Source organism: Pithys albifrons, chromosome 5, assembly GCF_047495875.1.
Source record: "Pithys albifrons albifrons isolate INPA30051 chromosome 5, PitAlb_v1, whole genome shotgun sequence".
NCBI lineage: Eukaryota > Metazoa > Chordata > Aves > Passeriformes > Thamnophilidae > Pithys > Pithys albifrons.
Genome location: NC_092462.1, coordinates 7,811,001 through 7,824,561, shown reverse-complemented (window position 1 = coordinate 7,824,561; position 13,561 = coordinate 7,811,001). Strand labels below are relative to the sequence as shown.

Sequence of the window (13,561 nt, the reverse complement as noted above, 5' to 3'; positions counted from 1 at the left end):
ATAAGTGCTTGTAACTGCTGATTTCTGTAGAGTTTCTGCTAGCTTTTATCTCAGGTTTCTGTAATTTTTCCTGTGTGGTTCTGTTTTCTTTCACACAACTGATCAGCATGGCAGGAAAAGTTAATTCACAGCTCAGTTAATTCAGAGCTTATTGTGTTAAATTGTTTTTAAAACATTGAATGGAATAAAATAGTGAATGCCATGGGGTGGTTAAGTCCAGCTCCCAAGGAAGGACAGAAAAGGCTTGTAGGGATCTTTCTCTGTTGGATCTCTGACTTCAGACTCTTTTACATGCAGAACCCTTTTAAAAAGTAAGACTGTTGTGGAGCATAAGAACTGCGTTCTCTTGCTTTGGGAAGGAGAGGCAAGAAGAGTGGAAGAAGAGGTACTCCAAAAATCAGTGTCAGTCTAAGCAGAATGTTTGCTTGGTGTACTCCTCCGATTTCTGTGATCCTGGTTTCTCTTGTTGCGACTTAGTACTGTGTAATGTGTCTCAAAATACGCAATGAACTATCTGGCTAATTGAACAATACAACTTGGGTTTTAGGAGGTTGTTTTCCCTGGAAGGTCCCACAGCACCATCTAGTGTGCCATGCTGTCCTAGTGCCACAAGGATCTGTGGGGGCAGAGGTGCTGAGGCTGGCACGCTTTGCTGCAAATGGCTTCTTAGTAATTTAAATTAGGAGTTGCTGATTACTTGGCAGACAGCCAAGTACAGGACAAATTTAGATATTTTTAACTTTCTTCTGAAAGAAAACAGACTTAAAAGTTAGGTGGGAAAATAACTTGTAAAACATGCATGTTACTGCATTTGTTTTCTATGTACAAAACAGAGGGGAAATTGTGGTACATCCTAAACACTGCACTAACATACCTTGCACTTAACATACACCCCAACACGTTAACAAAGTTTATTGTATCCTTATTACATATTAAACTCTTTTTAAAGAAAGGGCCATGCCTACGCCTGCAGACACTGCAATCCTCCAAGTGATGTGCCTTCCTTCCTCAGACCCACTGAGGTCGTGCTGTAAGGTGTGGGAACCTCCTTGCTTTGTAGAAATTACTGGGTTGTGTCCAAGGGATTTTTGCAAAGATAAGAGAATCACTTAGAAAAGTGTATGGGTGTGGGTTGTTGCAAAGTTCCCTTCTGCCTTGTATGCCTTCTCTAGCAAAAGCTACCTAACACCGGTGGATAAACTGTGCTGACACACAGAATTAGTGATCTTGCTCTCTGCTGACACTGCTTGAAAATTAAATTTGAATAGGAACAGACAGTGGTCTACTGAGCTGGAATTAGGAAAGTATTTGCATATGAGGAAGTTTTAAAAGGTTCCCTTGGGGTGGGAGGTAGAGGGAAGGAAACAGGTCTTTGAGGCCAGGAATGATGGTCAGCAAAAGCCGCTGAGGAGGAAATGGGAAGAGGAAAATGTAGCTCCAACAGACTCTGCAGTATCATTGAATGCACTGGAGATGTTAACAAGACATCTGAGTTGAATGCGTTTCACAAAAGACAAGTTGCAGTAAGGTGTTCCGAGTTTGGTGAACATGGCTCGATCCCATTCCAGATGTGTGAGCAAAGGTCCACCAGAATTTCCTTGGGTCACACACAGCAGCTGTTGCAGTGGTGAGAGGCTGCAGCACTTGGGAAGCACAGCCAAAAGCAGTGCCCTCAGCACCTTTTGTAGGAGTTGTTCCGCACTCTGCCAGCCAGCTCCCATCTCACTGATGGTTTCAGGATATTTGATGGAAGCGTTCATTTGCGACTCAGACTTCTATTATATTCTGTGCATCATTCCAGGTACTATTCTTGTATCATCTGCAAAGCACCAAGAAGTTTTATAGTTGCTTTAAACTTTGGGATCCTTACTACTGTTGCTGTGTAAGAAGCAAATTTCTAATGTGATGAAGATGCCCTCTGCTGGGAAACCAGGCAAACTGGGCTTCCATCGTTTCACCTTTCTAAAACACTCTTTTCTTACTCTTGGCTTCACTCTCACTCTGATATCAGAAACTCACCCCTCAATCTTACTGAAAAAAAAATGCTTTCTCTTTTTGGTTTTATTCTTTACACTCCACCTGTGACAAGTGTAGTAGTGTTACTGCCAGTAGTTCAGATCACTGTATTTCTTGTTTCTCTGTTCTGTTTTGTTGATACAAACCAATTCTGGCTGCTTGCATTCCTTTAGATTTAATTTTTTCATGCTTGCATAAAATGTATGCAAGAGAAACACCTGCAAGTAGTAATTATTAATAAATAGTGGAGTAGTAATTATTAATAAATAGTGGAAATGCCTTTGATTTCTACTATTACCCGATGCTAATAAGCTTTTTAATATTATCTCAGTTTTCTTTTTTTTTAAATTAATGTCCCTTCCCAGAGTAGAGACCTCTGGGGTGACACAACATAACAAAGGTGGTACAATATCTGGAACAATTCACAAAACTCTATGCATTGTCTCACAGCTGATAGGAAATTGGTTTATTTTGACCCTCTGATAAATCAAAAGCCATTTTGACATAGTGCTTCTAATTTTACAGTTTTGTTATTAAAATCCAATATTCACCTAATTGGATGAGTTGCAGCTATTGCTGTGGTATCTATTTATAATTATAGTTGAATTACAGTGATGTAGAATTCCATTTTTGATTTTCTTTTCTGGTTCATTCTCTTGGTGTTGTACAATGTTTATCTCTTTAACAAAATTGTGTAAACTTAACATCATGCTCTTTTCAATGTCTTTTCAGCTTTTCCTAGTATTTATTATGGGGAGGATGGGTGTATTTAGAATCTTAAACATCAATTCATAAGCCTTTGTTCCTTCTAGCTTTCAGAACAGTCATGTGATATAAAACAGGACAATAAAGACACAAGTTGCGTATTTTATTTGAAGTCGTGCAGTTATATAAGGCTCCTCAGAACCAACAATGTTATTGGAGTAGCTGACAGAAAAGGGATGTATAGGAGGAGTTTTACACTTGAAATTATTTTGAAAATAATTAAATTGGAAAAAAAAAGGCAAGTGATTATTTGGCACCAGGAGCTTCTTTGATGTCCATGGGGAAGCAGCACAGGGACACTGAAAGTTGCATCATGGGGCAATGACTGAAATTACAAGCACAGCAGAAAATTCTGACTTAATCTCTGAGATTGCAAGAGATAAAACCAACCATTTATGTCATTTATGCAAACATGAAGTTTGAAGGGGAGGGGGAAAACATGTATATTTTATTGTGGAAATCAATTTCAACATCTTATTCAACAAAAATTTGTCATCTCTGCTATCATTTTTAAGTAGGTCAAATTAATAACATAGTTTGTATAGCCATGCTTACAAAAATATCAAAAATATTAAAAGCTGTTTAAAGAACCCACAAAAAGATTGTCTCAGGGATCCAACTACTACGGCACTGAAATATTTTTTTAATAATTTGTTCCAGTCTTGAAATCATCATGTTCAAATGGTTTAGCACTTGAAAACTGAGATATGCAAAATTCACAATTGCTTCTGTAACCCTGTTAGTGGGCCCTTTACTATTTCACTCCATCTACATTCAGAGCCTACTGGTGGTTTCACAAGAACTTGACTCGCCGCATCCTGAATTCTAGTGGGTTTGCCCTTCTGCTTTGGAATCAAGTGTGAATATTTAGCATAGGGGCTTTTATCTTGTTCTGTGGTGTCTGTCAAGAGGTTCTGCATAGCTCCAAAGTCACGTGGGGACAGGTGGGAAAAGGGAGAAGGCAACTAATTTCTGAGGACTTGGGTATGTGAAAGCCGTATTTCAGAAGGAGTCATTCTGTATATGGTGCTAAAATTGACATTACTGCAAAGTAGTTCAATATAGGGCTATACTTCAAATCAGTTTATTCAGGAAGATGGATAATGTGGCATCATGGCTAATAAGCAATGTTTAATCAGGCATCATGCCATGAAGAAGAATTGTGGAGCTGTGACCCCTCTGAGGGTGAGGACAGTGAGAGTCTTGTGCTCCTTCATTTGAATAGACCTAGAGCTGGCTTTGAGTGCTGCCATGGTCTTTGCAATCTCCATCATGTTCTTGGAAACACTGAACAATAGCTTTGTGACCTTTAGGAGTGCCCACTTTTTTCCCTTTTGGATAGTACCAGATTCTTTGAGAACATCCATTTGTGTGTATTCTGTCAGAACTTTGGTACGAGCTCTTAGTGGTCACAAACATACCCAATTCAGACCTGGAAGCACTTTTCCAGAGGCAGGGTTCCCTTTCTGCAATGTAAAACATTATAAAGTTGTCTGCAAACTTCTTAAAAATAAAATGAAAAAAAATTAAAAACACAATTCTAAGCACAAAATCAAGGAAAAAAAATACATAAGAAATAGAAATAAGATATATTTTGAGGTAAAGTCTCTCATATTGTAATCATAAAAACTACAAGTTTGTGTTTGCGATTCTTGTTTGTTTGAAGGTGAGATGGGGAGTGCAGGCCGAGGTTTTCTTGGTTGCCCTTTCTTTTTCAAAAAGGTCCAGCAACTTTTGAAATAAAACTCAGGAAAAATACTGCTGTACCCTGACAAAGATTGAGTTTGTTTTCACTTATGCATGTCTTCTGATGAAATTATCCAGTTCAGAGACATTTTTCTTGCACCTTACCCTATCAGTAGGAATGGAATTGCTGCCAGGTAACTTTTTACCACTCTTTGTTGAGCTTATAACTCTGCTTCTTTCAATCTTGCTCTGATAAAGCATTCAAGAACATCTGTAGCAATAAGCATGGGTAGATAATTGATTTCAGAAAACACACATTTGTTCAGAACCTTCATTCAAAACCTCATCTTGTTTTCTTTTTAGCCCTACTTTTTAAGACAAATCAGTTGTGACTTTGGTTAAGGTTTTTCTCACTGATAATTGCCACAAATGTGTCATACTGATGACCTGTAAGAATGAAGAAAAATTGCATGGGAAATTTGTGGGTAAAGGAAACGAAGGAAAGTTCACATGTATTTCATGCCTCATTACAGTAATCCCTACTTGTCTTCTACCATGTGTGCCTCTGGATCTGTGCCCACCTTCCTCTTCCTATTTGCATAATTTCGTTTTTAATTATTTGCCATCATAGTTTCAAATTCATTATGTGACTTCCCCTTGCTGTCTGATTTGGCAGCCAATTCCGTGTCTTGATTCTATACGTTTTTTGGAGAATAGACACCTCTTAGTATCTGCTCTATGACAATGTTATACTGGATGAAACATACAGAAAACCTCTTAACATCTTTATCTATAAGGCAAACAATTAAATGGATCTCCAAGTACATCCCTGCCATTAATATGTATGTTTATGTATGTGCTTGCACACACAAACCTGTATTTAAACTCTCTTAATTAAGATAGGTTTTATTATCTTTACTGTAAAGAGAGATGTGTTCACAGGTATCTGACTATTCAGATTCCTATGTTGTATCAGTGTCTCTGGTCAGGCTGAGATTTTTTTCTGCCCTTTCCACTAAAATCATTGAAATATATTCAGTCAGTCTTTCACATCAGAGGTGTAAATGGATTTCTTAAAAGTTTTTCTGCAGATAGCAACCAGCAGTCACTTTACAACTTCGACTCCATTGTGGGCAGCAGTCGGAAGGCTTAACACTCCACCCGAACTTTGAAGATGCTAAAACTGTGTAACGACCTTGCATTCTCAAGGGCAGATGCTCAGCTTTTGCTGGAAGTGCTAATCTACAATCTGTTTATCTCCATACACTGTGTGTTTGACAGCGCTTGCCTGGAAAGCAAGGCAGGGAAAAGCGCTGTCAAATTTAGTTACTTTTTCATCTCTGATGGTGTTGGTGTCCAATGGACTTACAGAGGATAATCTTAATTTTAATTCTTAGGTTCCTCTGTGCTTCTCAGCCTCTCCTAGTCTTAGAAAGCAGCTACACTGTCAGGATGTGCTCATCTTTGTGAGGCCTCTGCTGGAGCATGAGCTGAACTATGTGGAGTTACTGTTTTCTTCCACCTTTTCTTTATTCTTAGTGAATCAGACTTTGATTTTAACTTCGAAATGTAAGTTGTCACCTGTATTTTCTGTCAGTAGGCTTTAGGATCCAAGTGTTCTGTTTATTATTCTTTAGTAGGTGTGAATTGAGATGCATCACATAATGCTTATGAGGCTACTGTGGACCATGTTTCTAATAAGAGGTAATATGTTGTAGCAAAGTGGTGTGTGCAGGGAAAGGTAATGCCTTTTGTTAGACCATGGTATGTTAACCCTTCTTCAAATCTGGGGCAGAAACCTGCAGGGAAGGGCTTCTGCACATAAAAGCTTGTCAGTGTTTTTGGGTAACATGTAAATGGGCTTTACATTACCGAATTTGTTCTTTACCAGCTCCATCAGCCAGTTGGGTAACAGAGGTTCTCACCCCTCATAAATCTTGCCTTGCTTGCACCCGTAACCCATCACAGTCACCACAGCACTACTGACTGAAAAAAACCCTTTGGTTTTGATGTAATCCCTGTGGTTTTTCAAACTGGCACTCCTTATCAAAATAAAGCATTAACATCAAATTACTGTGATTCAGCAACAGCATCTATTTTTTAATATGAACTTGTCTGTTCTGTCAGGTAATTGTTTAGCTTCCCAGGGAATTGTGTATGTGTTGCAAATGGGAAAGTTCAACCTTGTAAATCCTTCTGTGGTGAGGCAACAGGAAACTCGGTTCTGATTACTAGGATCACCAGGTTTAATAGCAAAATTTAGCAACAAATTGCTAGAATTGACCTTTTGAGTGCTAGATTTGCAACATGCTCAGTCAGGAATCTCTTTATGATGTATAGCAGTATTGTCTTCCTCTCCACTTACAGAATTACAGCGTGTTACTGTCACAGAGGTGCCAATTCCTTTTGTGACACAAGGCCTGAAATAGCAGTGGCAGTTGCCCATTGTGTTAATACCACCAACTTCTAAAGTAAATATATAGCAAATGACAGCTCCCATCCTAAAGAATAAGGACACCATCTTTATTTATCAACAAAATAAAGGGCAAAGTTGGGTTAGTTTGGTTTTTTACCTTTGATTTTTTTGGTAATGTATAAAAGTGCACTGGTATATGAAGCACATATGAGATTACTGATGGTGCTGTATCAATGAGTTCCTTCAGATTTAGAGGAGAGCTGGCAATGTGCTCTCTTCTCCCTGCTCTCAATGCTCAGCTGGAGTATGAAATGCTTCTGGTGTACCACCTCCCGCTCCATCCACGCTCCTTTTCAATCATGCAGAGGCTTGAAGGTGGAATCCTCCTGCCATGGCTTCTGCCATCCCAAAATTAAGGGAATACTCAGGCACTTGGTAATATGTGAGGTGTACAGTGTAGTTGTCAGTAGGGAAAGGGGAACATGGGGAAAGTCTGGAGTGCTTCTGGTGTATCACCTCCCGCTCCATCCACACTCCTTTGCAATCATGCAGAGGCTTGAAGGTGGAATCCTCCTGCCATGGCTTCTGCCATCCCAAAATTAAGGGAATACTCAGGCACTTGGTAATATGTGAGGTGTACAGTGTAGTTGTCAGTAGGGAAAGGGGAACATGGGGAAAGTCTGGAATGCTTCTGGTGTATCACCTCCCGCTCCATCCACACTCCTTTGCAATCATGCAGAGGCTTGAAGGTGGAATCCTCCTGCCATGGCTTCTGCCATCCCAAAATTAAGGGAATACTCAGGCACTTGGTAATATGTGAGGTGTACAGTGTAGTTGTCAGTAGGGAAAGGGGAACATGGGGAAAGTCTGGCTCCTGGATTCTTAGCAGCCTATAAAGGCTGGAGTTTGGTCGTTCTGATGAAGTGACTGTGTTGTACCTTCACTATACAGATCTTACTGTTAATTCTCTGTTCTAAGCATCGTAGATGCTGCTGTACACAAGTGTCAGTTCAGTTCTTGGTGCCTCCTCCCCTCCTCAACTTTTGTTTCTTCCTCTCTGGCTGATATTCTTAAACACCTATATTTCTTCATATCTGTTATCTGCATTTTGGTCTAGAGCTCCTGTAAACAGTGAGTGACTCCCTGAAGCAATTCTTCCTGCTTTTACTTCTCTTTTTAGTCTCTTATGAGCTATCTCAGTTGTGACATTTGTAAAAAGATAAATTATTATGGATAGCTAGGCTGTGGGGCAGTCAGATATGGAATACATTATTTATTTCAAAATACATTTTTAAATTCTGCAGAGCCTTCAAGTTGCACAGCTTAACTGTTGCCTCCTTGATCTTTCCTGTCTGCTATAATTTGTGGCATTTATTTGTTGCATTTTGTTTTAGGAACACAATAGGAACTCTCTGTGGCTAATGCTCTGTCCAGATCCATGATTTTTTGTGAACCCAGAAAGCAAATACAAAACTAGTTGTTTAAGGTTTTTCTTAATACTAGCTTTCAAAATATTGAAGTAAAGTTGTGTTGCTCAAGGTTAAATGAAAAGAAAGGGACAACTGCCTTTTTTGTTCAATTGTTTTTAACTTGCAGCTAAAAAAAATATGAAATAAGCACCCTTTTAGATGAAGTTTTGGACCTTGGTCCTTGGAAAATAAAGTTTATGAATAGCTGAAAAACTAGCTATTCTTGAGACCTATCTGGAGGATGAATAGAGAAGTTCCAAGCCTAGAGAAATTCTAGCAAGCTCTGTCAATTAGCATGCATTAAATGATAGAATCGTTTTATTGAGCAGTAATAAAATATTGAAGTCAGATGGAAGGATGATGGGGAATTGCTATTTGCAGCTATGAAAGTGATGCATGTCATGTCAACTCCCAACCCAAACAACTCACTCTAAGATTTGCCCTCTTGAAACTTAAAATCCTCTATTTTGTCCAATCATCAGCTTTAAACCTGTTCCTTGTCAGTGAAGACAACAAATCTTTTTGCTTGTGTCTGCCTGGGGGATGTGAAAAGCTGAGGTGGTCCTGTGTGATTAAATTAGATGAAAGACTTGCCTTCTACCAGTGAGACATGAAGTCTAATCAAGTGAAATGAGTTTTGAGATCTCAGCTCATTTCCTTGGGGAATATCTGCTTACATTACACAGTCACGACACCTAATTCATCACAGTTGCTGCAGCTTTTGCTCAGAAGAGGACCTGGGACTGGGTGGCAGGGGACTTGATCACAAGGCTCCCCCTAAGGAGGAGCTGCTCAGTGAAGTTAAGATACAGCACAGTGAGTGGAGAGCTTTAATATGCTTTTTCAAAGTAAATGATCTATATTTCTGTATACAAGATCTTTTAGAACAGAGGGGCTTAGGTGTAAAATGGGGAAAACTAGAGGTAAAAAGAGGCACTTTGTACTGAGTGTAGTTTATAAAATGATTGGCGTACAAATGTTAAAGAACCTGCACAGTGAAGAGCAAAGTTGAGCTTCTTGTTACTTAATTTCTATTATGTTGAATGATGTATGTGTGTTTCTGCACACTAAGGTACAAGGAAGTAAAGACTATTCTGCTTCCCTGGCTAACTGACTGTTTTTGTTTGTTTCTTACAGGGCATTGTTATAACTCCACTTCTGCTTTTGCTTTTTGTAAGTATTGTGATTTTAATATGTCTTCCTTCTGGATAATCTTGCACCTATTAAACAGTATATTTAAGACAGAAATTCACGTGATTTTCACTCTGCTTAATTAATGAAGAAGATTTTTCTGGTCAGTATTTGAAATAAGCTGCCTCCCAGGAAGGTCATCAAATGAATGCAAACACTACCTGCACCTGCCTGTTGTTCTTGCAGAATTGCAAAACCCGTGTTATTATCAGGCTGGATAAAATCAAATGCTTCACAGATAGGATGATGACTTGGTTAGGAGATCTCTTGAAGAGCTTTCACATGCAGGAACTGGACAACAGGATGACAGGCCAATTGGAAAAACACTGTTCAGATAATCGGAGACTTGTCTTTGAACAACTAAGCCCATGGGTATTTTTGTGGTAGAGGTTAGCAAAACAAATTACTGGAGCCCCTGTGTATCACCAAACATGATGCTGCTTCATTCCTGTTAGTTCAAGATTTCTTTTTCAATTGTTAGTCCTCAATCAGGGCCTTGGATCCTTACAGTTCATGGTAGGAGAAAAGGCAGAAAACCAAGTTTTATCATCATGTTTTTAAAGGAATGGATATTAGTCAGCATACAAGGAAGAGCCTTTTATGGATGGGTAGTGGTGCTTTAGTAAATCCCTTGTCACTTAGGAAGTCTTGGTGCTTGAGGATTTGCTGGCACAAATAGTGTGGTGTGGTGCAAGTTGCTGAGGACTGGCTTTGTGAAGAGCGGGGAAAATAAGCTGAAGCACTTAAAGGATTTCAGGAGAGGTATACATTGTTTGTTATGTTTGTCTTACTAATGGCTTTGTATGTAAGCCAGCACACTGCAGAGCGGGAGAAACAATTTGTAAGTGGCATGCAAATGTTGCACTGTTTATGGTGGGGATGCTTAAACAGCATATGTACTGTATACAAATACAGCAATATAAACTGGGATAAATAGTACTGTGAGAGTGGCTGTAACATTAACAACTACTGCCTCAGTAAAACTGTGTGGGAAGATTTTTATTTTACTACAGCACATTGTGATTCATCTGAAGTAGCTGCATTTACATACAAACTGTGTTGTATACATCGATACACACCAGCAAAGCTTTCTGAGCTGGGACCACAGAGTTTCAGTAGGTTGAAAAATATAACTGCTCTTTTAAAAAAGGAGTGTTTTGTTGTTCTTGCTCTGGATATGTTGATTGTGGATGGGCTGCCTCACTGTTTTACAATCCTCTTCCACAGGCACTCATCCAGAGACCTGTGCCTTTGTTTGTAAGGGACTGAAACTTCAGCTGTTTTTGGGTTTGCTCACTGGCAGCTTTCACCCTGCTGAGTTTTAGTAGGCAAAAGGGATATTTTGTGTAGAAATGGAAATGTTAAGGAAAGATCTGCATATCTCTTCAAACAAGATAAAGATCATTCCTTTGGTGTCTTTATAGACAGATAATAAAATACCCTGTCCCATAAATTGCAGTTTTCACCATAACTTCTCAGAAGAGGTGGTAAAACTTCATTTGTGTAAGAAGAGGAAGGCAAAGCATATGTCTCTATTCTTCCTACCAGCCCTGGAGGCATTTGTACCAGAAGTGTGTAAAATGCACAATAACTGTTGGGCGGTTTGTAACATGACTCGGGAGTTGTTCTTCTGGAGGAAGATGTGCACATGAATTATTTTTTCATCAGAGTGATAAACAAACTAGTCTGGGGATGAGGGGAGTTACAAAAACTGTATTTTTTTGTCACAAGGCCCAAAACTCAAGCACTTCTCTCTTGCGGTTTATGAATATTTAAAACTTCTTGAGGTCTTTGCTGAGGATTTCAGACATGAAGAGCAGCATCCAGGTCAGCTGAACAGCACATTTTGCTTAAGTGAGATCTGCCTTCTCTGAAGGTTCAGTTTATCCAGTAATAAGTATTTAGGGTAGCAAACCAAACATGCAATGATGCACTGTTCCTGTACCCTGACAGTCTGTGACTGGACTGCTGAAACCTTTCCTTTCTTATGAACCTCTCTAGTTTCCTTGAGGCACCTGGCCTGGTTAACATGTAGTGATTCAAGCACACAGTTCACAGGCTTCTGTTTTCTTGCTTGCAACCTGCAGCTCGATCATTCATGTAGTACTGTGGAATGACATTGGCTAATTGTATTGTATGGCCAGGCTTCACGAACGAAGATTTGGGAAGGGCTCTCCCCACATGCATAGTGGATTTTTTTGGTGAGGAACAGTGTGCACAGAACTGGCCCCGTCCTTTAACTCCTCAGGTCCATTTGCCATGGCCGAGCGAGCCTGGACAGTGACAGCGAAGTCCTCGGGACTGTCACAGCAGCCGGTACTAACCGGGGCTGACCCTGCTGAGCATCCGAGATCTGATGGGATGGGATGGCAGGGAGGCATTGAACTGCCCGGGGATGGTCCCCACTGAGACTCAAACTCACAACCTCGGGATTCAGTGTCCAGAGTGCTCTCCTTTACACCACGGGACCGCCCATACATGGGCTAATAATTCCTTGATTATCTTTTCTGGGCCATTCATCAGTTTAGTCATGCAACTTGGCCTTAGTACTTAATTAATAAAAGGTGGAATTTTCAAGTTTCAAAATAAAACTTCCATTTACCTCAACAATGACTGAGCTGGGCTTCTGAATACTATTCATGGACCTTTGAAGTCAATGTCACAATGAATTTTAATTCCTCAGTCTGGTACTCCCTGGCATTAACTCTTCTACAGAGTCATGCTATGGTAGTCTGAATGCTATATTGCAATACTGATCATATTTGTTAGTCTCCCAGTCTACAGTACATAAAATAACCCTAGTGCTGCCAGAAATAAAATGCTTTGTTGTCTATTAGCTTGTTTTTGTTACATAGCTTGACCTGCCATAGCAGTTATCATTTATATTTTGCCCTATGTGCACCAGAGAATATAATTTCTGAACTACCTTTTGTGTTCGTAAGTGCCTAATAATGTAAATGTAAACTCTCTAAACAACATTGATAAAGGCATATTGAAGCTATAATAAATAATGCATTTAATACAAATAGTTTATTATCTTAAATGAATGGTGTTGAACATAAGATCATCAGTTACATTTCTGAAAAGGGTATTTCTACTTGGGAACTTCTGGTGTAAAGCTCACTGAAAATTAACATTCAGAGAGGTTCTGATTAATTTAATGAAACCTTAAATACCTGTGCATAGCATTACTGGACTATATCCTTGTGAGGATGCTTAGCTAAACGTTGTAAAGAACAGCTGACTTTGCCACAGATACCTCTGATTAACATTTTGCCTAATACGAAGCTATTGAATCTGCTTCCAGCGACATTAATGATCAGTGTCATCTTCCTCATGTTCACCTCTATTATTAACAGTTAATATGTCACAGTCCCTGCAAAGATATTACAAATGGGCAATGTCCCATAAACTGTATATAAGTGATTAGAGTTCATATATATGGTGAGGAGGAGAATTGAAGCAAAGTGCTGTAAGTTACAGCAGTTTCAAGTTAGCAGGAGGTTGTGCTGATCACATTTCTTAGCAAAATTCTGCAATGTTTCAGTAATGATGGTTAGCAGGCTGTGTACCAAAGCAGTCACAGAAGGATGCTCTCTGTCTTCCTCTTGGCAGGTTTTCTATTTAGCTGAAGCCATAGGTAAAACATGGACCATGAAATGGTGTAAAGCAGAGAAGTAAGTTTAATTTTCTGAAAGGCATCTGTGAAAATAAACCTCACCAATTAGAATTAGTGTAGACCAAATTTTGCTTTGAAAATATCTATATTGCTATCAATAAATAATTACTACAAATTGGTTAAGTAATGACCAGGGAAGTAAGGCACTTGGGTATGACTGTCCATCTTTACTTATCATATGACTTGTTCTCTGTGTTCAGTGTAGTTATTTCCTTCAGTATTTGTAGTAACATTATATGATTCCTAATAACAGTTTATGATTGAAATTCTTAAGTATGCTGCTTTTGGGCCCATTAACATTATTAAAAGACAGTTAAACAAAAGGTGTCTTCATACTGT

At 39.2% G+C, this 13,561-nt stretch overlaps 1 protein-coding gene across 1 annotated transcript in view; it reads left to right on the top strand.

Moving 5' to 3' along the window:
* SLC10A7 (solute carrier family 10 member 7) overlaps positions 1 to 13,561 on the top strand; it is a 162,735-nt gene that overhangs the window by 97,219 nt on the left and 51,955 nt on the right. The window contains exon 6 of the mRNA XM_071555632.1: positions 9,490 to 9,525. Within this exon, the coding sequence (XP_071411733.1) occupies positions 9,490 to 9,525 (36 nt within the window). The remainder of the gene's footprint in view (positions 1 to 9,489; positions 9,526 to 13,561) is intronic.